We start from the raw sequence: 25139 nt of genomic DNA, 5'->3' as shown, positions 1-25139 counted from the left end.
ACTCCAGATGTACTTTAATCTTCCTGCAGCTTCTGCCAAATTTCTGCTTTCTGTTTTCCATTTGCTTAGTGCCCTCATCATAAGCAACGTGTCTGTGTCACTTCCTCCCTATATGTTTAGGCTTTTTCTTCAATCATGCAATATGTAAGAAGAACAGCCAAAACAGGAATCCAAGCTCTTTACGGTTGCTATGTTTAAATATGGGAACTTCTGTGGGGCTCAGTTTGAAGAGGAGATTCCTTTGGAAGAGTAATAGTTACAACATGCTGAAATCAACTTGCATGTACAGCTACCCTTATCAATTCTCATGCCCCCCTAGCAAGTGAGCACAAGTAAGGCTCCAAAAAGCACAAAATATCTAAAGAGAAACAACAGGGAATCGGGTTTCCAAGCATACCTGACACTGCAGGGATTTGGGGTACGTGCTGAAACGGGTGGACTGCCAGCAGAGATCAGACCCAGTCAGCAGCTGTATCTCTTACTCCCTTCGGGTAAACGCAGCTTTGATTTGTATGGGTGCAAAGCAAATTGCCCACGAGGCAAACCCTCCTCACAATAAGGGCTCAATAGGTGGGGAGGAAAAAGGATTTTTCCATGTGGTTAGACACTACTTGATATGACATTTCAGCTTTTCTCTCTCCCTGCTCTCCCCCCTCTACCCAGCCACCTCTTGGCACGAAACCTTCAGGAACGTAACATCTGGGGCCAGCATCCTCTGATAAGCTTGCTTGAGCCAGCCAAGGAACGGCAAGGCTTGACAGACAGCAGCACACAAACACAGCACCCTCGGCTGATGGCAGCATCCTCATTGCCCGAGGGAACCAAATTAAATCAAAAAGTAATAAAATAAAAAGAAGTCACACGCTGAGCTGGAGTTGGTGCTTCTTAGAACCTGTCCGTCATCATGGCCGGGTCACAAGGAAGGCTGATAACACCAACGAGTAGATTTTAATCTAAAGGCTTGTTACTTATAATGCAACACTTCCATATAAAGGTTCTTATTAGCAGCCATAGCACTTCTTTATCCACAGTGCAAATGTGCTGCGTGAATGCTTGCAAAACATTACAAGCTCCATTGGCTCCCAGCACTTACAGTGCAGATGATGATGAAGATGATGATGAATAAATCACGCACACGCAGAGAGCTCTGCAGTGCCTGAGCAGGGATTTCACTGACTTCCTTTTGTCACCCTCACGTCCCACCGGCTGCTCCTTCTCCTTGCACCCTCCCTGACTTATTGATGCTGCTGTGCTCCTACACCCTCATCAGTGATTTCCTAATCCCAGGGCCTGGCTTTTTGGGGAGTAAAGCAGCAGCCTGCTTTGTGCTGGCCCTCCCGCAGCACCCACTAGGTGGCACCGACTCTCTGACATTCCCCTCTCCACACGCTGTGCGTTTCCCTTGCTTTGCTCCAGGTTTTATCTCCTTTTTTTCTTTCTTTCTTTTTTTTTTTTTTTTAATGCAGCATTTCCAAACACTGAGCTCATCGGGATTAATCACAGCAAAACCAAACGGTTCCTGGGATCTTTTTTTTTTTTCCCGAGCTTACAGTGCTGCATGAAGCCGAGCCAAAAGGCAAGCTATACTCTTTCGCAGACAGAAACATCAATTTCTGATGTCTTTTCTACACCAATTCAAGAACCTTCCTGGCGTAACTGTTAATTACTTCTGTCAGGACCATCCTCATATGAAAGGTTCTCTCCCTTGCTTTGTCAGCCTCACATATGTGTGTATGCAAAGTAAACACAGCCTCAGTGGGAATTGCTATTTCACTGCAGCTGGGCAGGCAGGGAGAGCTGCAAGGAGAGCTGCTAGGAGAGCTGCAAGGAGAGCTGCAAGGAGAGCTGCAAGGAAAGCTGCAAGGAGAGCTGCAAGGAAAGCTGCAAGGAAAGCTGATGTGGCAGTGACTGGGAGCTGCCAGCAGGCATCCACCTCCTGAGAAATGTGGGGAGGGAGAGTTCTGCACAAAACGCCCTGAAGAGAACTCCTTGAAGCTGGGGGTAGAAAGCCCTGGGATGAAGCATGCTTAGGAAAGGCGATTTTCTTTAATTGATGGAAATCGCTGCTAGTGCATCTTAAACTCGACCTTAGCCAATGCAAATAAAATAAGCTCATGAAATGCTGGTGTAGTCGTTGTTGGTTATTTGTTTGGGCTTTTTTTTTTTTTCTTTTGGGGCTGTTTTCGTTTGTTTGTTTGTTGTTGAGAATGCGTTTAGAAACGGAAAGGCTGGGTAAGGAATTTCATTGCAAACAAGAGCCAACCAAGGCCCTTGGAATTCAGGGCAGCTCAGTGAATCAGTCCTCGGTTCTGGAAAATGCACACAGCTTTCTTCTTTTTCTTTTTTCCTTTGGGAGTGGGGAGGGTGCAGAATCTGCAAAATCTCAAGAAAAAGGGCTTGAGAACACGGGAATGGCTGAGGATCTGAAGGCGCAGCTTGCAGGTAGTGCTGTTAATAAGTCATGCTACATCCATGTTGCTCGGTGCACCTCTTGCTGAATCTATGCGGCATCTTAACAGAAAGCTCACAAATACAGGTTATAAAACGGACTACAGATAACCCAAAGTGACATGACCAGAAAACACAAACCCACCCACAGATTGCAGCCGTTGTTCCTGAGCTCCCCAGCAGCACTGGAACACCTACCCATGGAGTCAGTGAGGTGCCACAGGGACAGCAGTGCCATGCTGCAGGGAACTCTTGTGCCATGCTTCATAGAAAAGCTTTCTATTTCTGAGCCTGGGAGGCCAAGATAATATCACTAACGGAAATGGCACTCCTGTGAACACAGCTGATACAGTGCTGACTGCACTTTAGTTCTTTATCTACATTTCTTCCGACTTTACAGATAAATTCCTGAGTGCTTGTTTTCTCTCCTTGAATTAACTCTCGAAAATAAACAGTTCTCTCCAAACTCTTCTTACAAGTGCCATTTCAGATCCTTAAAAAATCGCAAAGACATCACGGATACAAATGTCAGTGAACGTGCATTAGTTCATCACTCACTGTCCTTATCTCGCAGTGCCGAAGATTTCTCTTTCCTGCAAGGTCAGACTGTTTCCCAGCTGTAGGATATCAGACTCTGGCTTTTATTCAGGTGCTGGAAACCCAAAAGATGGTGAAAGAAACCAGATTCATCTGACAAGACTGGAAAAAAACAGGGGATGGAAAAATTCAAAATTCACTGAGCTATTTACTCCTCCATCTGCCGTGGCTCCCAGTCTGGCCAGCCCAATGGGAAATGCACCAGGAAAACGTCATCACTGGGGATCACTCCGTGCATCAGAAAAAGACCAATGTCTGTAGTCAGTGTTCCCAGGTTCAGCATTTTCCTCTAGCTCATAGAACACGGCGTCCACCTGCTATCTATGAAATAGTAGAATAGGGAAGCCCATTCCTCTCTCGGAATCATTCAGATAGGAAGCAGGATTCCCCACGCTACCAAACGCTACCACACAGGAAAACCACCAGGCTGCTGGGCCAGACTGGTTCTCCTTACATGGTGCTCCTCTAAGAAATTCTTCCTGCCTGCTCACAGCTCGCTGGCAGCACAGTGCATCCTTTGTGTGCAGCTGCTCTCACTGCACAACACATCCACCTGCATGAGTCAGACCGAGCGTTATCATTGTTTGCATTTCACTTAGTGGTTCAGATTGATTTGCAGTGTAAACACGACGGAACCGAAACACACAAAGATCCCTGCCTCGGAGCTATGCAAATAACATGCTGTCAGACAGTGCCTAATAACTAAAACATCATCCCTTCAACCGTACAAACATTCACATTACCAGCACCGCTCAAATATGACTATTTTCCTTGAGGAAAATGCCAGCCCTCAGGAATGCAGGGTTTTCCAACTGCAGGTTTCTTACAAGGAGGATGATCTGACCGTTGCCTAAAGTCAATCAGTGATTTAACGAACGGTATTTAACTGATTTGGAGTCCTAATATTTATTTTAAGCTATCACTATTGTACAGTTTTTATGGCAGCAGTCATCTTGAGAATAATGGGACATAAGGGCATACCGTGGTACAAGGAGAGTTTCCTGGGGATTGCTGACTCAAATTCACACGTTTCCCTACAGTCAGCCTTCAGCTATTGTACAGTGAGAACCGAGGCACCAGAAAACAAACGTCAAAACTGGGTGTCCAGTTTGGGATACTTAATGTTGGATTTTTTGCATATTAAATGGCATAGCACTTCCTATATTAAAACACAGCCCCCCCCCCTTGTCCTCATCTCAGATCAGCTCTTCAGCCAACAGAGTTCAACAGGTTACTGAGGCAGACACTCAGACACAGGCAGACACAAAAGCTTGGTTTTGGTGACTTCCCCTAATGTCACAAACTGTGACCTCACGCAAGGGTAAGCTCGATTATACCAGAAGCAACCACCTCTTGAAGCCCAGCCTTTTTATTTCTTCAGCTCCTGGCAACTAATAAGGGACGCTGAGTGTTAAAACAGTCAAACAATCTTTTTATGCATTAGCGTGCTTCAGCCGTAGGACAAAAAGGTCATTCTTGCCTAAACATCTGCAGCTGGAATGTGCTTTGTAGCTGGAGAGGTAATGACATATGCCCTGCCAGTACATTCCTTAAATTTTGGCAACTAAATGGTTGGGCCGTGAGTTGTATAGGACAACCTTCACTGTACATTTGTGTAACGTTAGATCCCCAATTCATTAAAAACAAATAAATAAAGACCTGCTGCCTGATCTATTTCATTTCTGTGTTTGCTGGGTCATTCAGGAAAAACCCACCATTCTTCAGTGATCGTTTTTTATTAGGAAAATGGTATCCCTAGATACAAAATAATCAAGAAATGAAGCTTAGTAAAAGCGACAGCGAAACAGTGCCAGACAGCACGAGAGAATTACAGTAAGTGGGAAACAATAAAAGGAAATGGACAGGAGAAAAACGTGCAGTTCTCTTATGGCCAACCTTCTTGAGCTTCCCATGCCTTGTGGCTGGCAGTGAGAACCCATGTTCCAAAGAGATAGGAAGTCTCTCCTCCATATAGATCCTCCGTTCTCCAACTGAGTCTGAGCACGTTGTCTCTCCTTCTCTTAGGGAACTTATGGGGCTATTCTTTACATATTCCTCCTCTAATGTCTCAAAACTTGTAGGAACTTAATTTTGCTCAATGTTTTCTGTTCCAGTTAAATCTATCTGATATTGGCCAATGAGTTGGCCAACTGCTTGTCCCTACAAGGGAGAAATGGGCATATGGTTTGACTGCATAAACCTCATTTGCTTAGGAAACCAGGCTAAAAATGAGAAAAAAAAGTGTATATAAACGTCTCCCCGTGAATTCCTTGCTGCACACTCTGAGCAGGCTTCTTGTGGTACAATATGGCTCAGAAATCACCCAGACACCCTCTTTCCTTGATTGTATCAGTAACTTACTCAGCAATTAGTCAAAGTAACAATCCTCTCCTAGCAACTAATGTAATTTTATTTTAATGTATTACAGCCTCTTTCAAGTCCAAACCTTTCTATTTTGGGATTTCCAATTCAGATTCGCCTAATAGCTTCACATAATGGTCCCAGGCACCCAATAAATTCTTCATTTTAATTAATTGGTTTGCTCATGAAGAATCACAATTTACATGAGCTGAAGATGAGATGTATCACAGCTATTACTGAATGTAGGTAATATTTGATTAGAAAAAAGCAGAGAGACACTCATTTCTTTTTTTTTTCCACAGCACTTGTTAATGATATTGCCAATTTCCAGAAGCAGATAAATTTGATTTACCACATAATCAATTAAATGTATTTGGAATAGGTTTTAAATAACAATGTTAATTGAGTGTCCTCTTGAATTTATGATGTCTATTCAATGGGTATAAACCATAACGATAACGAAAAGCGACCACTGCATGCAGATGTAGTTGCTGGATAGCCAATTAATTGTCCTTCGGCACAAAGTCATCAAAACTAAAGGCGCAGCCTGGTTCTATAAAAGGTAATGTAGGCAACAAGTGAACACCCAAGTTTAACAGTTCGAAGAACTGCAGTACTGCAGCATAAATCACCTTCAGCGATTTCAGTCTCAGGCCAAAAATAAAGAACTGTCTCATTCCACGTATCTCATCCCAATGGCTCTGGCAAGGCAGCAGTGTGCAGGATGCCTCTGAAGGCCTCTGGGAGAGGAAGGGGAGCTGCATTCTGGGTGATACCATGAAGCCTACTGTGACTAATTTGAGGAAGTAATGGATATTTAATGAAAATGAGTCAATTCGAAACACTCCTGGTTTTGAACGAAAGTTTCAACACGTAACTTGGAGACTTTCAAAGAGCTTCCTAAAGGCAAGGGAAAAGAAAATGATTTTTTTTTTTTTTTTAAGTATCACTATTTCAAAGCATTTACAATTACTCCCTAGTTGCCGAACTCACAAGTTTGAACACTTCAACCCTCAATCTTCTTATTAGGAAAGCAAGGCATTCCATTCCATTAAAAGGCAACAAATAAAAACGTGAAATACGTTTCAGCAGAAGTCACACCAGCTTATGGTACCGACTGCTATTAATTATTGGCATATGTAGGATATTTGAATAACAAATGTTTAAACCACTTTCACGTTGTTTTCTTTTAAGGCCAGAATTATTCCCGTGAGAAACACCGATCAATGAGCTGGATATGTTTAGAAACTTTGGAGTACGTCTTTGATATTTTGCTTATTATTATTACCAGTTTAGCCTGAGGTGAGCAGGGTGTTTATTCTTAATTTGTAACAAAATACAACGGCAGAGAGAACTCCAGTGTTGCCAGCTGTGGAATCACGCTGGTCGAGGATAGGTGCTGTAAGGTCTGTCTCACCTTTAGACGCATGAAGTGGCTCTGGGGAACGCTGCGCTCACACAGCCGCGCCACGCACTCAGCAGCGGCCTGAGCTCGACTCTGGGAGAAGGGAAAGGCCGAGGCCACACAACGCAGCACACCTCCATCCCTGGAGGAGCTGAAGGCCATGGGTGGGCCCAGTGCAGCCCGAACTGGCGAGGGCAGCCAGCGCACGGCAAGGCGGACAAATGGGTTCCTTCATCCTTCCACCTTGTCACTCCCTACCAGGGCGTCGGCCGCCCCGCCCAGTGAGGCGCTGCCCGGCTCCGGGAGCGGAGGGGCGGGCGGAGGGAAGCGGAGCGCCCGGCGGGGCCGGACGGACACCGCGTGCGCCCAATGCGCTCCGGCGCTGCCTCTCCGAAGGGAGGGGAGAGCCCCGCGGTTGGGCCCAATGAGGCCGCGCCCGGAGCGGGACTTCCTTCAGGGATCCCGCGGCGGGGAGCCGCGGTGGAGCGGAGGTGACACGTAAGTGCGGGGCAGGGGAAGTTTCCTTTGTTCCTCTCAGGTGGTGGCGGGGCCGGGTCGGGCCGGTGGGGCCGCCCGAGGCGAGCAGGAGCAGGGAGCCGCCCCTCGCCCCGCAGCCAGCGCCGGGAGCCGCCCCCTCCCGCTGCCCGGGCGCCGCAGCATGCGGGCCGGCTCCGCCTGGAGGCGCGGGGCCCGCAGGCTGCACGAAGCCGCCCGGGGCGTCGCGGCGGTGCCCCGGGGCTGAGGCGCTCGGCCGGCCGCTCTCCGCCTCCCCCCAACCCTCGGCTCGGGCCCGGGGCCGCCGATGTCTCCGCCTCGTCGCCGCCGCCCGCCACCTCCCGCCGCTGAGCCGTGAGGGGCGGGAGCGCCGGGACTCCCCCCCGGGGACATGGGCAACGGGATGTGCTCCCGAAAGCAGAAGCGGATTTTCCAGACCCTCGTGCTGCTGACTGTGGTGTTCGGCTTCATCTACGGGGCGATGCTGTACTACGAACTGCAGAGCCAGCTGCGGAAGGCTGAGGCCACGGCGCTCAAGTACCAGCAGCACCAGGAGTCCCTCTCGGCCCAGCTACAAGGTACTGCTGCCCGCATACAGCCGAGGTTTGCACGCATCCCCCTTCTCCGTGGAAGCCTGGCTTCCTGCTGTCCCACCACTTGCAGCAGAGTTTTGCTCCTGAGGAGCTTCCCTCCCTCCTCTCCCTGCCACGCTGTGGGGTTTTGCTGCCCGGCTTCGGGGGAGACCCAGCTCCAGCGGGGTCAGAAAGCTCAGATATTCTCAGAATCGTAGGGGTTGGAGGAGACATGGGGATCATCAAGTCTAACCCCTGTGCTAAAGCAGGTTCCTCAGCAGGTCGCGCTGGAAAGCATCCAGGTGTCCCTCACTCCCATGCATTTAATAGAGTGCCTCTGAATCCTGAAGGCATGTGCATCACGCTGAAGTTCTTGGTACGAGTGGAAAAGGCAGGCAAGCTGCTGCTCAGCAATACAGAACACCCCCAGTGCCTCTGTGCTGTCCCAGCTGTACCTGTTCTGTGGTGCCTACCGACTGTTCAGCTGCAGAAGCGCAAAGCTGTAGTTGCAGGAGGACCGGTAACGTCGAAATAGCTCCAACAGAGTGAGGAATATTGTAATAAATTGCTCTCTGCAGGAAAAAAAAAAGGGGGGGGGGGGTTGAGTGTAAAACTTGAATAAGTTATTTGGACAATGGTTGAAACAACCTTGAGTTTCTTGGCTTAAAGCTGCTGCATAACTACAAGTTCTTATGTAGCTCAGTTAAAGGATGCACCAGTTGTGGGCTTTGGGTACTTGATGAAAAGCTGCTGATCACTGACACGCAGGAATTACGTGCAAAGAAGCAAATATATATGTGAAGCAAGAGCACTCTCAGGGGTGCAGGACCTCAGCACCTGTCTAATTGTGAAGTGCGAGGTTATCAGACCAACATATACAAAGTCCAGAGCCAACTTTCAGAAAGCTTTAGGATTTTTTTCCTCAAAACTGTGTAAAACAGTACAAATGAACTGCTCTAACAACTGTAACGCTACTGAACTTCAGGGTGATCTTCAACCAGGCTTGTCAGTGCAGGAGCAGATATAAAAGCATGCCTAGGAGCGTATAGGTTTTATACAGAGATAGCAGAATTAAGAGTCTAATAGAATAATCCTGTAACGATTTGTAGCTTGAATATATTTAGCTGTGAGTGACCTGAGACCTCCATTACTTTGTCTTTCAATTTCAAGCAGGAACACTCTTAGCAGGAAAAAAAATTGACAATACTTCTCATTTTAGCTGCCACCGAGGTGCACATGTTTGGCTGGAGATGGGTATGTGGCAGAGGGCTAAAAGGCTGCTTTTGCTATTCTGTCTATCTGCCAACAGTAGTTGAAGAGGAAACAGGAACATCTTGTTCTCAGGTTAAAATTCAACAAGTTAGCTTCCTCTGTTGCTCTGGCCATGCCAAAGAAGAGCGTGCAACAAACTGTGCAAACAGGGGTGGTCTTTTTGACCAGATAGGCTGAGTGCAGATTGTTAGTTCCAACTTTTCCCTTTTGAAACATTGTCTAAGTACCGTGGGCTATCCCAGCAAGTTCATGGAAGAAGCAGGCAACTACAAGCTGCAGCAATGCTGCATTTCACATAATTGCTCTCTCGCTTCAGTGCGTCCGTGAGAAATGTAAAATGTGGACAAGAATCTGAAAATATTAATACATTTGATGATCAGTGAAATCACTTTCAATTGTTCCAGGATCCATGCAAGGTGTCAAGTTAATTACACAGGACTTTTTAGCAGCGCCTAATATGGGAGCAGTAAGCTTTGAAAAGACAAAATACTAGTGATGAATTCATAGCACGCAATGGGAAAGAGGATTTAAAAAAATAAAACCGATTCATAAAAATTGTCCTGAATTGTGGCGGCGGGTAACACAAATACCAGAGGGTGAGGCTGAGAGCCCTGCACACGTTAAATGCAGCAGCGAGCATTAGATTCCTGATCTCCAACTACTACTGAGTGGAAGCTATATGCCTAAACACTTAGGTGTATGCCGGAGGAAGCTCTGAAAAGCTAGAGCTATGAGATAAACTTTTTTTTCCCTTCCATTCCCTGTAGCTTTTGTATGATGCTCTCTGGATGAATGTCTGTCAGCGTCAGTGTTTTTGCTGGAGGACTCGGGGGCTATGCCCAGTTGACTCGGAGATTCACAAACACCGTGCTAACTGGTGATACATAAAACCCCAAACTATTTCTGAACCTTTCCCACTCTGTTAAACTCTTTCATATGGAGCGACACGAGGGAATTTGTTCTAAACAGAGACGGGAAAGCAACAGGACGTGCTAACAGAAAACCTTGTGTTTGCAGGTGCAGCATCTGACTGCACTTTGAACTTTTGAACAGCCTGGATTTTAAATCAACAGCGTTTCTGCTGCCAAACAAAAACAAATACCTAGGCCACATCTCTTTGCTGTCCTTTGCAACGCAAGAGAGATTTTTTGGGGGGGGATTTATTCTTTTATGAAAATTGTGTTATTACTAAAGCGGCACTACTTATCTCTTCCATGTGACATAATCGGTTTCTCTGAGATAACGCTGAGTCTTGAAATGTGCCGGGAGCGCTGAAATCTTTTAAATGGGAAGCAGCTAGAAGGGCTGGTTCACTTACATAGCATTGCCAGGAGGGAAAGAGTGGGTGTACTCACAATGGCTGATTCCTCAGTGCTTTCTGCTCTCTTCTGGGTGATTTGAATAAGACTTTAAAGCTCATTACCAGCAGAGGAGAGAGTAGAACCTTGGACTTGTACTTCCTGAGCAAACGTTTCATCAGTAGACTTCTATTTACTTAAAAAGGGGAAAAAAAGGCAACTTTCTGGAGTTGTCCTTTTGAGGAGAGCTGCATTGTGCTGGGCTGGGTGCTCCTGGCTGGGCTGACGTGCTGGGATGGCAGTGAAATACCATCCATCCTCTGCGTTCTGGTTGGGTTTAGCTGAGACTGATCAGGCTTATAGAGGAGCTGCTTTCCTGATTGCACGCAGAGAAACGCTGTTGGGGCTTCTGGGTGAAATCTGTGCCAGGCTGTGAAATGCTTAAAGGAGCATAGGTTCCTCCTGTGTTTGTTCATCTGGTCAGATTTCAGCGCCAGAGTTTTAGACTTGAATGCTTTTGGTCTGCCCAAAATACTAAGAATTCTCAGATGCAGTTGAAGTGTAGGCTCCCTTTGCTTCCTGCTGTGCTCACTACTATTTTCCTTCTGCACAGTTTTTCAGGATTTTTATCTATGCTAGGTGATAGGAAGCTTCTTTTTGGTATTTGCCAATTCTTCATGCCTGACTGAGCAGCGTTTTCTGATTTTGCTTGAAAAGCCAGTCTTGGATTTTCACCCTTTTTATGACATTGCTTTATAAATGCAGCATGTGAAGCAGGCTGAATCTGCTGTACAACCTGGGGGGAAAACAGGACCTAAATGTACAGAATGTACAGAGAACTGAAAAGCAATGCTGGAAGAGGTATCGAAATCATTTAGTGTGCATGCTGATCTGAAGAACGGTGCATATGGCTGTTGTCTAGGGAGCTCTGCTCTTTCAGGTGTTCACAGCTTGCAGCACTGAGCTGAGAAGCATTTGTGCCTCGTGAAATAAGGTCAGGGTGCAATGGGAACAGTGGCTGATGTGGGAGGCATGGGGAGAATAACTGGTTAGAGGCTGGATCTTAGGCACACCCTTCAGACACAGCTCACGTCGTAGCAGGTTTTCTAGTCAAGAGCAAGGCTTGCAGGCCACATCATGGAAGAGAACGTCAAACTTTGGCATTTTTACCTCCTAACAAAGTTCTGATGGGCAGGAGAAAGTAGGGCTTCTTCACAATGGGAATTAACCAGAGGCAACGTTTTGAGATGAAACAAAATCTCTTGGCTGCTAAGAAGACCCAAAGCCATTGTTATCTGTAAGGTGTTCCACCGAGAAGCTGATCTTCCCGGTAAGCTGATTATTTTAAATCTCATTCTCTGAGCATTAATATGTTTGAAACGTGAAGACAATCTTATTTAGTATTTCTCAAAATGATAAAAAAACAAAACTTGATACTGTTTGCCTGCTGCAAAGATGCATCAAGATAAGTCTTAAGCTACTGACTGCTTAGGAACAGAATTCCTTGCTGAAACAGATACGTGTTGGCAGCTGTAGACAAACCTGATCGTATCTTGGACTGCTCCGAGATTAATGTATCTACAAATGGCTTTTTAGCTCTTACATCTTCTGTCTTCTCATCCTCTGGGCGTTAGGTAATTCCTTGTGTACTGCTTTAATCTGTTTAATCTGTCTTAATCCCTAATCCTAATGACAGCCTACGTCTAGTGTCTTCCTCTACCTTCATTTTCCTGATCTTTCTCTTAGAGCCTTAATGTATCTGCTGCCTTCGGGCAATCTCTGCAGTCTGAGACTGCTCTGTAATCTTGGGCGGCAGCCCAGCAGGGGCTCTGAACTCCAGAGGTCAGAGCTGGCACAGCTGCAGACAGCGTGTGGCTTTCCACAAGGCTATCTGATCCAGTGCTAGAAAGCTCCAGCTGAAAGCCAACAGAGTTCCTCGCTGCCTCTTGGGCCATTCAGCCTAAGCTGAGGTCCCTCCTGGGAGCTGACCTGCTGGAGCTTTGTCAGATCAACAGCAGCTAGATGCACAGACACTTGTGTTCAGGTGACAGCCTGCTGTGCTAAGCACACAGTGTGGGAAGAGTTGTAGGGTGGAAGTGACTTTGCGGTTGTATTGACAACTTTTTTTTATAGTTAATGTCTGGGGTTACGTATTCCCATAGAGGTTCGCTTACAATTGTAAGATTCTTGTGTCTTAAATGTAATGTTCCAGACACATTGTCTCATCGGGCTGGTTGTTTTTGCTGAGCAGGATACAGGCTACTCAGCCAATGTATCTAGGTGGGGCGACTGCATGAGTTTCCATCCACTCCCAGGTTTGAGTATTCATTGTAGCATCTCTCACACGGCCACGAAGATAAAGCCAGCAATCTGTGGTTAGTATAGCTCACTAATTTTGGAATAGGATCTTTGCATAGAAAAAGTAATTAAACGTGTTCTGCTAAATGTCAAGTCTTGTTCTGAGGTTTAATTGTAACGAAAGCTTAAGTAATTGAAATTACTGGGGGGAAAAGAGAAAGAGTATACAGAATGATTAAGGCAGAATCTTTTCACCTTCTGTTGGGTGACTCGTGTTGGTGTGTTTCTTGTTTGCTTTAATAATGAGTTTAAGGCATGAGTTTCTTGTCACGTTGGAGCCTGAGGTCAGCGCTGGCGGAATGCAGCCTGGTTGGGTGTTCTTTGTTTGAACAAGTGTCTTCTGTGCTGGATGCAATTCCGTTCTTGTCATCTAGAATAAGCCAAACTTCCTGAGAAGAGAAACTGCAACTGCGTTATCTCCTCTTCCACAGTTTTTCTTGTTTTCATTTTTCTTTCCTTCAAGGTGTCCAAAGTTGGCCTGGTACCTTATTTCCCTACGGTGACTCAGGTCCCCGGGTTTGGCCATTGCTTCCAGGGGTAATCACAGAGATGCTGAGAGCAGCACAGCCTGCTCGTGTTCCTGGGGCCATCTGTTCCTACCCATGCCACCACACTGAATAACGACATTTTCAGTGTGTCAATCTGTCATACTTGGATGCATACTTTAAGGTTTTATAGTGATCTTCTGTTTAATAAACAACTAAATAACGAACCACTAACTCAAACAGTTCATTTCTGTGTGCAGTTCTTCAAAGCATACAACCAAAGCTGACTCCTAGCCCTGTGCTATAGCGCTCTGAGCAAATTGGAGGAAGTGATTGAGCAGTTTTGTAAGGTGATAATTGTAGCTGTTGCCTCATTTTTTTGCCATATTCCGTTATGATAAACCAGCAGATGTAGGTGTCAGTTGGGATAGACCGTTGGGGTGTGCGGGTAATCGACACCATTTCTCTTCAGGGTCAATTTCTGCTAGTTTCTGAATATGTAGAGATGAAAAAAACGTACATGGAAAATATGTATACATAGGATGTTAGCGCCACTAGAATCACTGGACTTCTTCAGAAAGCTGAAAGGAGGCCAAAGCAATTTTTGAGAGCAAGAACAGGCGGTTGTTTCCTGGAGCTGAGAGATGGATGAGCAGAGCCAGACAGAGGTGATGTGAAGGAGGAAGATGTTGTCTCTGGAGCTCTTCCGCGTGTTTGTGTGTTTTCGACGAGATGATCTCCTGTGTTATGACAGAAATGGCAGAATAATGGAAGGGAGACAATAAAAAAGGAAATGAAGGAATGGAATTCTTCTAGAAGGGCATCTGCTAATCATCCCGTGTCGTTTAAAGGATAACGTGAGCACCATTTGGGCAACTCACCAGCAGGGGAGTTGAACGGTCGCGTAACCTTGTCTGGCAGAAGGATATCTTACAAATGCTGTCGTAAAAAATCAAGTTAAAAATGTTAAGTCTGAATTCGCTAAATAGGTTTTGTGTGAACTACTTGCATTCGTCACTTTAAAGCAAGAAAACTAACAAAACCACTTCGGGGTAGACAGGAGTACAGGAAAGGCAATGTGGGAGGGGAGGTCTTAATGTGACCTAGTGTGTCACAGCCATGGGTGGCACCAAAGGCTGGAAGAAATCTTTGGAGTGTACAGGAAATCTCTTCCGAGATGGAAAAAAATGATCTTTTTCCAAATAAAAGTCACGTCTGGAGCCTAGCAGCTAGGGATTAAACGTTCAATCGCGTTTAATAATCCTTCTCAAACTGGAATAGCTGTTGCTAAAAATAAACACTTGCTGCTCCAACATGATAAATGCCTTCGCCCATCCCACCTCATCGCTCGGTTTCGCTTATGGTTTGTTTTTAAACCTTTCGTTTCCTAGGGGTGCTCTTAACTTCTAAGAGAGTACGTGAGGCAGGCTGCAGTGGGATTCTGTTGATTTAGATGTTTACTTCAGTTTGGAAATGAATTTTCACATCATCCTGATAATTGAATGGAGGCCAAAACTATTTCTTAGAAACAGGAGCGTGTCTTTCTGGGGTGAACTCTATTAGGGTGCCAAATTCCCCAGCATGGCCCTGTTTCACAATGGCATGCAAGCAAAACCTTTAAGCTCTGCAGCCCTTGCGCATGTTGTGCTTTGGATTTTCCTCTTTCTGTCTGAGGATGCAAAGCTGAAGGTTTGATAAGCAGGTAAGAAGTGTCACGTCCTTATCTGAAGCCTGCACACATTCCAGAGCGTTTTTCAACTTCTGTCACGATTGGTTCTGATATCTTTTCTAATCTGTTTCCACACTCAGCAGTGAAGTGCTTGGTGAAGCCCTCTGAAGTAGGGCAGGTTCCATAGGGAGCATCGCTGATCGTCCTTGTCCAGCGACACAGCGGGGACCGAGTTGGATTTTGCAGAGCTGGAATCAGGAGATCCCCCTGTTAAATACAAAGTGCTTTCTTAGAATCATTAATGCCACGAACAACACAAATGACTGGAGAATTAGGTCAAGGCAGTGGTTATTTTTAAGTACAATTACCAACACATGGTTCAGTTGCCGGTAGAAATTCTGCTCCTTTGTGGGAACTGCTCGTAATTTGACAAAGCCGTTATCTGATTGTTCTTTACATGTGAAAATTGCAAAGGGTAGGAGCTGGTTTTAAAGGGAACATAAATGTGATACTGCACGCAGTGCTAGCTGTGGTTTGCAGTGAGCAAAATGAGAGCAGTCCATCCCTGCCTGTGTACAAAACTGTTCGGTAATTAAGCCAGAAGAATGCTCGCTCTTCACGCACGATCAGCTTTGCATTATCTTGGCTTCTATTTCAGTTCTTTGTTTATAAATTGGAAACAGAAAACATACGGGGCATAAAACACGAAATAGCTTCAATGTTTTGCTCAGTACATTGCAGCCGTCCGGTTACTGTATAAAATGCAGTTTTCCTGGTTTTTTAGTGTGGGAAGTCTTCAGTAGCTCTACTTCAGCGTGTGCAGTAGGGGTAGGGCAGTGGTAGGGAGCTCGCCCGGGCGCTCCCTGTGCTGGAAGAGGATGGTTCTGGTCAGATGGTCGCTGGTGGCACGGGAGATCTCGCTGTCTGAAGCCAGATTTGCTAGCTGCGTGGCATGCAGAACTCAAGGCTCCAAGAGTCTTGCTGTATTGATCATGTTCTCCCAGCACGAAACATCAGTGTCAGATGAGTCAAGAAATCTCTTCTCGGATAAAAAAAAATTTTAATGATTATCGCTGGACTAGAAAATCTGTATGGATTGAAGGGGCTCTCGCTCCTCTAATCGAAATGGGTTTTCTTGGAACAGAAAAGTTATTTGCATGGGTTCACATTTTAAATAGTCCTCTCTGCAGCGACGAGAGTTGGAAATGTAACAGTATTTTTATAATGAATGTCTGTGTTGTACGGACCTTCATAGCGTTACTAGAAAAGTGCCAGCGTGGTAGGGCACGCTCTGCTGGTTCCGTTCAATTCTGCCCCAGTCTGAGACAAAATACCATTGGGTGTTGCCAAGACTACTGAAATCTGCAGGTTTTGAACCAAAGATGACATTACCCTAAGCTCGGAGAAAGACTGCCGAGTGACAGAAGCAATGGTAACGTTGCAGTTAATAAAACCCTTGTTGAACTGTGTCTGTTTAAATCCCAGCGTGTTCTTCGTGTTTCAGTGTGTGAGGTGGTGGGAGTTGGGGTGGTTTAGACGCTCTCAGGTCATGCTTCTGACAGACCAAATACCAAAGTAACAGAGCTGAACAATTGCTGATAATGTAAGACAGGAAATACTTTTTCTGTATCCTACAACGGCTTAATTTTCTTAACAGTTTGACTGCAAAGCAGAAGGGACCAACCATGAATATTAAATAACCTTGCTTTCATCAGAGCACCCCGCTCCTGTGTTGCAATTAACGTTCAGCAGCAGTCATGGTGATGTAAACATCTTGAGCTTCCTCCCCTTATGCAGAAAAGAAGGTGGTAGAGAAGTCGTAAATCTTAATTCAAGGACTGCTGAATATTTCCTTACTGAACACAGAAGATGTCCTAACTAGCTTTGATTTTACTGGTTCTGCTGGTGGGCTTTGCTCTCTGAGGCTAGATCACCTTGCTGTGGATTCATGTTGCCCTGTGTGCATTCACATAAATGATGTTCTATATATTTTCTTATAGATATGCACATGTTTTTAGTTTCTAGCTCAGCTGTATCTACGCAGGCAGCAGGAGAAGGGCAGTCCCCTGCTGTAGTAACAAGTCTTTGGTCTCTTGCTAGGAAGCTCCTGACTAGGGGGAATCCTTTACATCCGTGGGAGATGAGCTCCTCTCTGTGCTTAAAAAATCTGACCTGCAGCTCACTCCTAATGAGGGCAAGTGAGCTCTGCTTTCTGAAAAACCACTCTTAATCAGAATCTTCATAATTTTGCACATTATACAAGAGAGAGAAGTGTTGCTGAAGGTGTTTAAACCAGCAAATTAACTAGGAGGGGAGGCAGGAGAGGAACTTCCCCTTCGCCCTTTCCTCACTTGCTTTTTGGCCATCTAAAAGGCTATTTTAGGACACAGCAGGCTCTGTTCCAGTGTTTCAAAGGCTTCAGCACAGAAGTGGCAGAGGGATGTGCCACCCGGAGGGACGTTAATGGCACTGCTATGAAGTGCCACGTGAAGGCAGGGCAGCCAGAGCTTAGCAGAGCCAAAATGGGATGTGAAAGCTACAAAGTAATGCGGTCCCTAAAAGCTGAGATGTGGCATTCCTTTTCTCCTTTCTTCCTGCCCTTATCATTATGGCTTTATTGTGCAGGGTTTCTCCCCACGCTTGTTAAAACACCGGGAGGAGCTGAAGGAGATCCGCTTGCAGACAAGGCAGTGCGATGAGAAATGTTACCTCCAAATCCGTTTGTGGTTTGCTCTAATTGCCAAGAAGCCTATTTCCACTTCGGATTGCGTGGGAGGGGAAACCATGATGGATTTTCATTTCTCTCCTGAGTTGCTATGCTACAACCGCTGCTCCTTTTGCAATGCAGCTCAGCATTCACAATCTTCAGCGCTCAGATAAAACCATTACTGTCGTGGTGCCATTTTTTTCCTTCTTTTCTGGAAACTTACTTGCTGGTCACTTTGTGAATATTCATTAAATGCTTGTTTTGTTGCAGAGGATGTCGATACATTCGTTCATCTTGACTGATGCCCTTGGCTTTGGATGATGAATAGCAAAGCAGAGATAGAAGCTGGATTGCTAATCAATCCTTGTCACCTAAGCCAAAATGTAAACACTTTGAGATAAGCCAGGAGACAAAGAGCCTGCAGAATGCATCTTGCTGGAATTACAGATGCTTTTTAAGGCGCAAGCGGAGTTTTCTGTGGCCGCCAAGATAAAAATCCCTATTTGAGGCTTCCTGTTGCAGGCTTATGCTCGCCAACGGTCTACTTCTCAGCAAATGAGTTTCCTAGTTTTGAGGGAAATCCATTAATTTGTGTAACTCCTTTGAGGAATGCAAATTAGACATACCTGTTCTTGTTAAATAAACCAATTAGATAAATTCATAAACTGAAACCCCCTTTTGGAGTGTTATGAGCAAACAGTTGCCTCGGACAGTCCTTGAGGGTCACAAATTGCTGGGGACAGTGGCAAGGAAATGCTGCAAGCTCCGCGCGTGCGCTCCCTGGTAGGGGTCTGCTTGTGTCAGCTCTCAAGGGATGGCACCCTTGGTCTGTTGGAGCTGTGGTGTGACCCAGAGTGGTGCAAATCTACTGTTATCCAGGCTTTATAGTTTAAAAAGGTCACAGAAAACTAAGTTGACCAAGCTTTCAGAAGAACTTAGGGATTGATCTTGGGTTTTCCACATCTTAGGCTAAACAACAAATCTAGTGTGCTGCTGCACCTTTCAGAGCCATCCTGCTTCCCTCCCGTGGCAATCTGTATGCTGCAAGATCTCTGGCAGTGCTGGGGGTAGGGCTGTCCTGGCTTATTTCCTTGTCTCTCTTACAAACAAGGCAGAAGAGATGGAAAGCATGAGAAAATATGCACATGTGTACCCTAGGAGGAAAGCTGATTGGGTAGGTTTCCCGTAGAACAACCATAGCTGACTCTCTGTAAACAAACAAATGATAGTTATTGCATTCTGTGGTTATGCAATGGAGATGATCCAAACTTCAGGTTCAATATCAGATGCAAAAAGTAAGCTCAAATGATGGAAGCAGTCCTTAACCTTGTGACCTCCTTCTGCTTGCCTTTTCTGGGCACATTCTGTGCTGATGCTTTGGAATATTCTGGGAGGGGTTGGATTTCTTCTTTTTCTTCTTCGTTTTCTTTGCATCTATCACTTGTAAACTGAACTGTATACCAATTTTCTCTTTTTAGTTGTATATGAGCACAGATCAAGATTAGAAAAATCACTGCAAAAGGAAAGGCTTGAACATAAGAAAGCAAAAGAAGGTAAAATATTATTTTCCCTTTTACTTCTGTGATACTTGGATATATATATTGATACTTGGTTGTTTTTTTTTTTAAAAAAGTAACTTCAGATGCATTTTGTTCAATTTGAAATGAATTACTGGTATAATACATCAGTAGGGCCACCTTGGCAGATCGGTGGGCTATATTTTTAGTACTCTTTACAGATCACTCCATGGCAAACTGTACGTGTGAGTGAGGGAGAAGCGTTCACATCTGATCCCCTGTGACACAGCTTGTGCTTTTCCTTGGCACGTGCCCTCAATGAAACTTAAGCAGAATGCAGTACTTTGAGTTTTCTCAGCCTCTTGTTGTTCTAAATTCACTGCTGCTTTCCGAGTAAGGTCTGCATTATTCTTAAAACTGATGACGCAGCCAACAAGTTAAATAACTACTGTAGCAAAGGCTAAGAGCACTTCCAAAAATGAGGTAGTGTAGGTGGGGCTCCTGATAGCGGTCGGGTGCCATCTGCTGGACGGCTGCCTCATGATATGCAAAGGCGACTCATTATTACACCCCAAACTGAAGCAAAAGGACCTTTTTTTTGCTATTCTTCAGCTTAGTCTTGACTTTCTCACTTTTTAAAGGACGTATTTTTATTGTAAGAGAAGAATACACGATGCATGCGTGTCCTTTTCCTTTTGAATGATGCTTTTGAGGGAGGGCGTGTAGTAGATTTGCGTCCGTGGACTTGAACCTCTCGCCCCTATATCTCACACAAAGATTTCAAGTACATTTTTATTATTATTTTTTGAATGAAAATACTTTTTCAACACTCGAGCCTTTTGTTAAGTTCCTCTGTTCCCCAGGATCTTTTGGAAATTGTAACTGCAAAAGAATTCTGCTCTTAGGAGAGCTTTTGTATGCAAAAGTTATGTTATTTAAATATAGATTCCAAAGTTTGGTTTTGTTCTTAATGAGTATTTTTCCTTTTATGTTGCAGATTTTCTTGTTTATAAACTAGAAGCACAGGAAACCCTAAATAAAGGAAGGGTAAGTCATCAGTCCTAGTGCCAGCTTATAAGGTTTCAGTAACATTTGATGCTATGTGGGCTGAAAGAAAAAGGCAGTGCTCTGCAATTATAGCTGTTCAAAGAAAGAGGTCTGACAAGTGCTCACTGAAGGAGCTCTCACTGCATTTCTCCTCTGCCATTCTTAATTATTTGAGCTGCAGTAAGAGATATAAGTAATAAGCTGTAATAATATCTTTCCAGCAAATTACTTTAGAAAATATCCTCTGTTTATATTATAGTCGTTCAAACACTGTTATTAGTTTTAAAGGGACAGGGGAATAAGAAGGCATTAGAAATCTTTTCATTGCTCAATCCACAAGGAAAAGAACAGTGACAACTTCTAACGAATGGTCTTTGAACAGGAAACGACATATCAATAATAAAATAAGTTAAAAAAAAAAAACAACAACCCAAACAATGATGTGTGTTAGATACCAGCTGGCAGAAGGAAAGCTGGCAGGACCCAGAGACCTGTAGAGCTGGTAGTTCATGGAGTCTTCAGCTGAAGGTGGGGAGAACTTTGTGAGCTGAGTAAAAGACATTAAAATGCATGGTTGCTGCAGTAAGTACAAATATATATATATATACACATGCACGTGTGTATATACACACTTATGTTTCAAAGCGAGTGAAGAGCTTAATTTGTTTCTTGGTGTTGTTATGTCCTTTGGTTTATGGCTCCTAGATAACTGTGGGTATAGAGGCTAGATGAATGACAGTATTGTTCAGATTAATACTAATGTGTGGTTGTTTTTTTTTTTGTTTGTTTATTTGACAGCAAGATTCAAATAGCCGATACAGTGCACTGAGTGTCCAGCACCAGATGCTGAAGGTGGGTAACTGAGCTATCCAGTTTCACAGGACACTGGTATTCTGCTGCTTTAAGGTATATGGCCTCATTCCAGAACGTCAGTACACTGATGGTGCTTTCCTCGTACAGCACTGCTGCTGAAAGCTGATTTGCTGCAGTTATTGGTGATCAGGCTTTCCACTGGAGAATGTAATCTTATCAAATGCAATTACTTGTGTGGAGCAGCAACTTACTAGACTGTACGTAGTTTGGCATCTAAGGAATTTCTCAGACCCGTTCAGCAGCTCCCCATGGGACAGTGCAACTGCTGGGGGAGGTGACGTAGCCCCAGAAAAGGAGACTGCTCATCACAGAGATCATTTTGTGTTTGAGAGGATCCGCAGGGTGCATGCTTTGAGGAATAAACTTCCTGTTATGAATGCTTCGTATTCATCTAGACTTATTCAATAAACTGCCAAAGTCAATATTAGCCAGATATGCTAATACAGAGTTATCCCCGTGTCCAACTTGGTATTCCCAGAGTCAACACGAAGAACTCAAGAAACAGCACGCTAACCTTGAGGAAGATCACCGAAAACAAGGAGAAGAGTTCAGCAGGACGTTCAGTGATCACAAGGAGAGATACTTACAACTGCAGCAGGAAAAGGAGCAGGAGATCTCTAAGCTGAAGGGTATATGCAGGCTGCCCGTATTGAAGTGTGTGTCTGTCGTGTTTTGTGTGATGTGAGATAGACAGACAGGCACGGTGTCTGTTCTCACTAATGAGGAGACGTAAGCTGTGTCAGACCTATTAGTTACATTTTCTGTATGATTTTCTGTAGCCTCTTCCTGAAATCTTTTCTTTACAAAAGGAAGTCATATAAGAATTTTTGTCACTTCTATCAGAGATCTAATCGTGCCTCCTTGTGAAGAGCCTTCACGTACCTCATTTCTCATCTACTTTTTTCCTCAGCTTCTTTGGAACACGTTGCACCTGCATACTTAGAAGATGAAGCGTTTGTTTTTTCCTCTTAGCGTCCAGTTTCCTATTAAAGAGATCTCTTGCAGTTTGCAGAACTCTCCAGTCCTCATTTTACAATTGCACCAAACAAAAGGCTGAGGAGCTCCCCCATCATGGCCACTTTCTGCCATGTGTCAGTAACACCAGTTAGTTTTGGAGCTGCCTGCAGTTTTGCCTGCACGGTGTTTCACAGGCGAAGGCTGTGCGTGTTAGTTCTGCCTTGGCACTGCACCAGTGAAGTCACACAGCGAGCTCTTGGACTGAGCTGGATTGCAGCCTAACAGCTTGGAGTGTGGGCAGAGCTTGCTTGTGTCTGCTTGCAATATTCCACATCGACAGAATGTAAGAGTTGGGAAGAGAAGCCCCTCACCCTGGTCCCAGAATGTAAAGCTTCTTAAATACGCTGGCCATCTGGGCACCTCTTCCAAAATAATAGCTTAGTCCTCTGGAATAAAACTCTCACTCACCAGATGCGATGTGGGGGAAGAGGGAAGAGGGGAGGGTGGCTTCCTCTCTGCATTTTAAAGATTCAGATTACCATAATGAATTTTGCCATCTGCAGTCCCTAGAATGAGTAGTAATGCACAGTTCCAGTTGCAGGCTGGGCTCACCATAATAAAATTGAACCAAATATTAGGGTTTTTTGTTTGGTTGTTTGAAAATGTAAGATTCTTTATAGGAGAATGGGGAGAGGTGCGAGGAAAGCAAATCCTACCATTCTTCTAATCCAGATTTAATATTGGAATGGGGTAGATTCTAGGTATTTCCTGGTACGGTGCTTTAGTATTCTAAAGCTGACTGGGATTAACCTCTGTCTGTTGTTTCTTTTAAATAGAATCCCTGTATAATTTACGGGAGGAGAACAGACAATTGAGAAAAGCTCACCAGGACGTTCATACCCAGCTACAAGACGTAAAGGTAGGTTTGTTTGGAAGGAGAGTGCCAGAACAATTAGCAAAGAGAATAAAAATCCCAAGATTTAACAGGCAGCAAATGGGCTATGAGAAAGGCTTGTAGTTTCTCTGACGTGGCAAAAGGGGGAGGAATATGGCTGAAATGGACTTCTTGTCTTTTGCCACCTGCACTTAAACAATGTGATCGCTTTAAATAAGTATATATTTAAGGAGAGGCTAAATTGGCAGAGAAGTATTTCGTATAGAAATTTGAATTGGAGATTTGACTTGGTGAATAATGGATTGTTGCATTTGCCAAGAAGAATTTGTCTCATTTTGAAATACATCAGATTATCTCCATAGTTCAGAACCCCCTAACTTACCTTTACAATAAACTTTGTGAAACATGTCATGCTCTTTTTTTTTTTTTTTGTGTGTGTGTGTAGCAACAGCATAAGAATTTACTGTCCCAGCACAACCAGCTTGTAGTGACATTGGAAGACCACAAGAGTGCACTAGCTGCTGCACAGGTCAGAAAGGAAAGCAGCTTGTATTAGCTCTAACCTTCCTCACAGCTAGTTTCTCCTAGTTCAGCTGACTGTAATGTTATGCATGTAGCCTTTCGCATGGGGAATCTGCAATTAGCACAGCGCTGCACACTGCAGAGAAATGCATGAGTTTAAGGGGTGCTCTAAAGAAGCTGCAACAACTTGTAGGGCTCTCAGGAAATACAGAGCTGTATTTGTAGGCCCCAGAGTGCATGTCTTACTGGTAAGAAGAGTATGTCTGCGTTTATAGGAGCTGTAGAATAGCTTTCTTTCTGTCTTCTCTGATAGAACTTCTGTTAGTTTAACATCTCTCTCTCTGACATTCGCATGCATCACTTTTAAAGACCTGGATGCTGATGTCTAATCAAGTCTGTTTTCATGTATGACTAAGGCTATATACATCAGTGCAACAGAGGTCGAGTGTTTATATGGAGATACACAAGCTCTGTTTGAAATTCAGATTAGTTTCCATTTTTAAAAAGCAGCAGCATTGTCTTAGATGTTGGTTTCAAATGAACTGCCCACGTAGCCCAAACTTTGCTAGGCTATGGCAAATTCGGGCAGCTGTACAACCTGTGTAGGTCACAGGGAACTGGAAATTGGGAGTAGTGTTGGAGAAAGGAAGACTCTGGTGGAAGATGAGAGGGAAGGTAACGAGACAATGGGAAGTTACTTTTATTCCTGACTTAACTCTCTTCATCTGAATGTTTTTCAAGGTCCACAAAATGATGAGTTGCATTAAAAGGATTTTTTTTTTGAGTTCTCCTTGTTTTGTGCGTTGCATGCAGATATTCAAAAGACAGGGAGAGACCAGGAAGGTCTCTCAGAGACAAACTGTATGAAGATTCTTAATTTCCAGCATTAAGCACGCTGGAAGCTAATTGTAAGCTCTGTTCCCACTGCCCACGTTTGTTACCTGGTACGTATTTGTAATAACTGAAACTCTCCTGAAACAGGGCAGATCCAGGGCCTGAGTTAAGGTCTACCAAAGCCAAAGGGAGGCTCCATTTACTTCTCCTGGCTTTGGTTTTAGTTTTGTGTCACACAACAAAGCCTTTCTGTCTGTAAGCGGAACGTGACATTTATCATATGGAGAACCTCGTTCAAGAGGAGGATCTATGCAGCCTTTCAGGGCAGAAGGAATTCAGCACACTTGCATAGTTTCTCCTGCAAATTAGCTACAGAAAGCACGTAAGGGATTACTGCTTAGAAACACAGCTCTGTAAATTACCCTGCTATTTCGAGGTGTATTCTAGACATTAAACATCAGTAGTCAATACAGCACTAATGTATTTGTGACCTGAATCTTCAAGGCATTGTAATCTCTGTCCTTTTCCATAGCTCAAACAGCCAGACAGACTCTTTATACGTTTTTATAAATCCTGTCTTTCTGCCAGCCTTAATACCTTGTAGGCTGTGGCCTTGAATCACAATGTTCGGCTCAGAATGATTTGTGTGGTGAGATGGAGTACGTGAAGTCTGATCTAGGCATGCACAGTTTGAATATCCCAGCGTACCAGTCTCTCTGCATGGTCAGTGAATAGGGGGGAAAAAATAAAAATCAAAGACCTGTGTATTTGTCTTACGTTGAATAAATACTATGTTTTCCTCTAAAATTTCTTACTGGGCTCTCCCA

The 25139-nt window shown here is 44.5% G+C and overlaps 2 protein-coding genes across 8 annotated transcripts in view; one reads left to right on the top strand and one right to left on the bottom strand.

Annotated features, from left to right (window-relative positions):
- Positions 1-7297, bottom strand: part of LOC110398154 (multiple epidermal growth factor-like domains protein 6) — a 189206-nt gene extending 181909 nt beyond the window's left edge. For 4 of the 6 annotated variants that reach the window (XM_021395540.1, XM_021395545.1, XM_021395543.1 and 1 more), the window contains exon 1: positions 6824-7295. The gene's annotated coding sequence lies outside the window, so the exon portion shown is untranslated. Of the gene's footprint in view, positions 1-6823 lie in introns of all 6 variants that reach the window. The other 2 variants (XR_002438213.1, XM_021395542.1) reach the window with 2 other exon arrangements.
- Positions 7509-25139, top strand: part of GOLIM4 (golgi integral membrane protein 4) — a 28415-nt gene continuing 10784 nt past the window's right edge. Inside the window, exons 1-7 of one of the 2 annotated variants that reach the window (XM_021395549.1) lie at positions 7509-7884; positions 19146-19220; positions 20182-20231; positions 21030-21083; positions 21583-21733; positions 22898-22980; positions 23402-23485. In XM_021395549.1, coding sequence (XP_021251224.1) covers positions 7698-7884; positions 19146-19220; positions 20182-20231; positions 21030-21083; positions 21583-21733; positions 22898-22980; positions 23402-23485 — 684 coding nt within the window. In that variant the 5' untranslated portion in view covers positions 7509-7697. The remainder of the gene's footprint in view (positions 7885-19145; positions 19221-20181; positions 20232-21029; positions 21084-21582; positions 21734-22897; positions 22981-23401; positions 23486-25139) is intronic. The other variant, XM_021395550.1, reaches the window with a different exon arrangement.

This window comes from Numida meleagris, chromosome 4 (genome assembly GCF_002078875.1).
Source record: "Numida meleagris isolate 19003 breed g44 Domestic line chromosome 4, NumMel1.0, whole genome shotgun sequence".
NCBI lineage: Eukaryota > Metazoa > Chordata > Aves > Galliformes > Numididae > Numida > Numida meleagris.
Note: the sequence above shows the minus strand (reverse complement) of the source record. Positions and strands in the feature narration are given on the sequence as shown.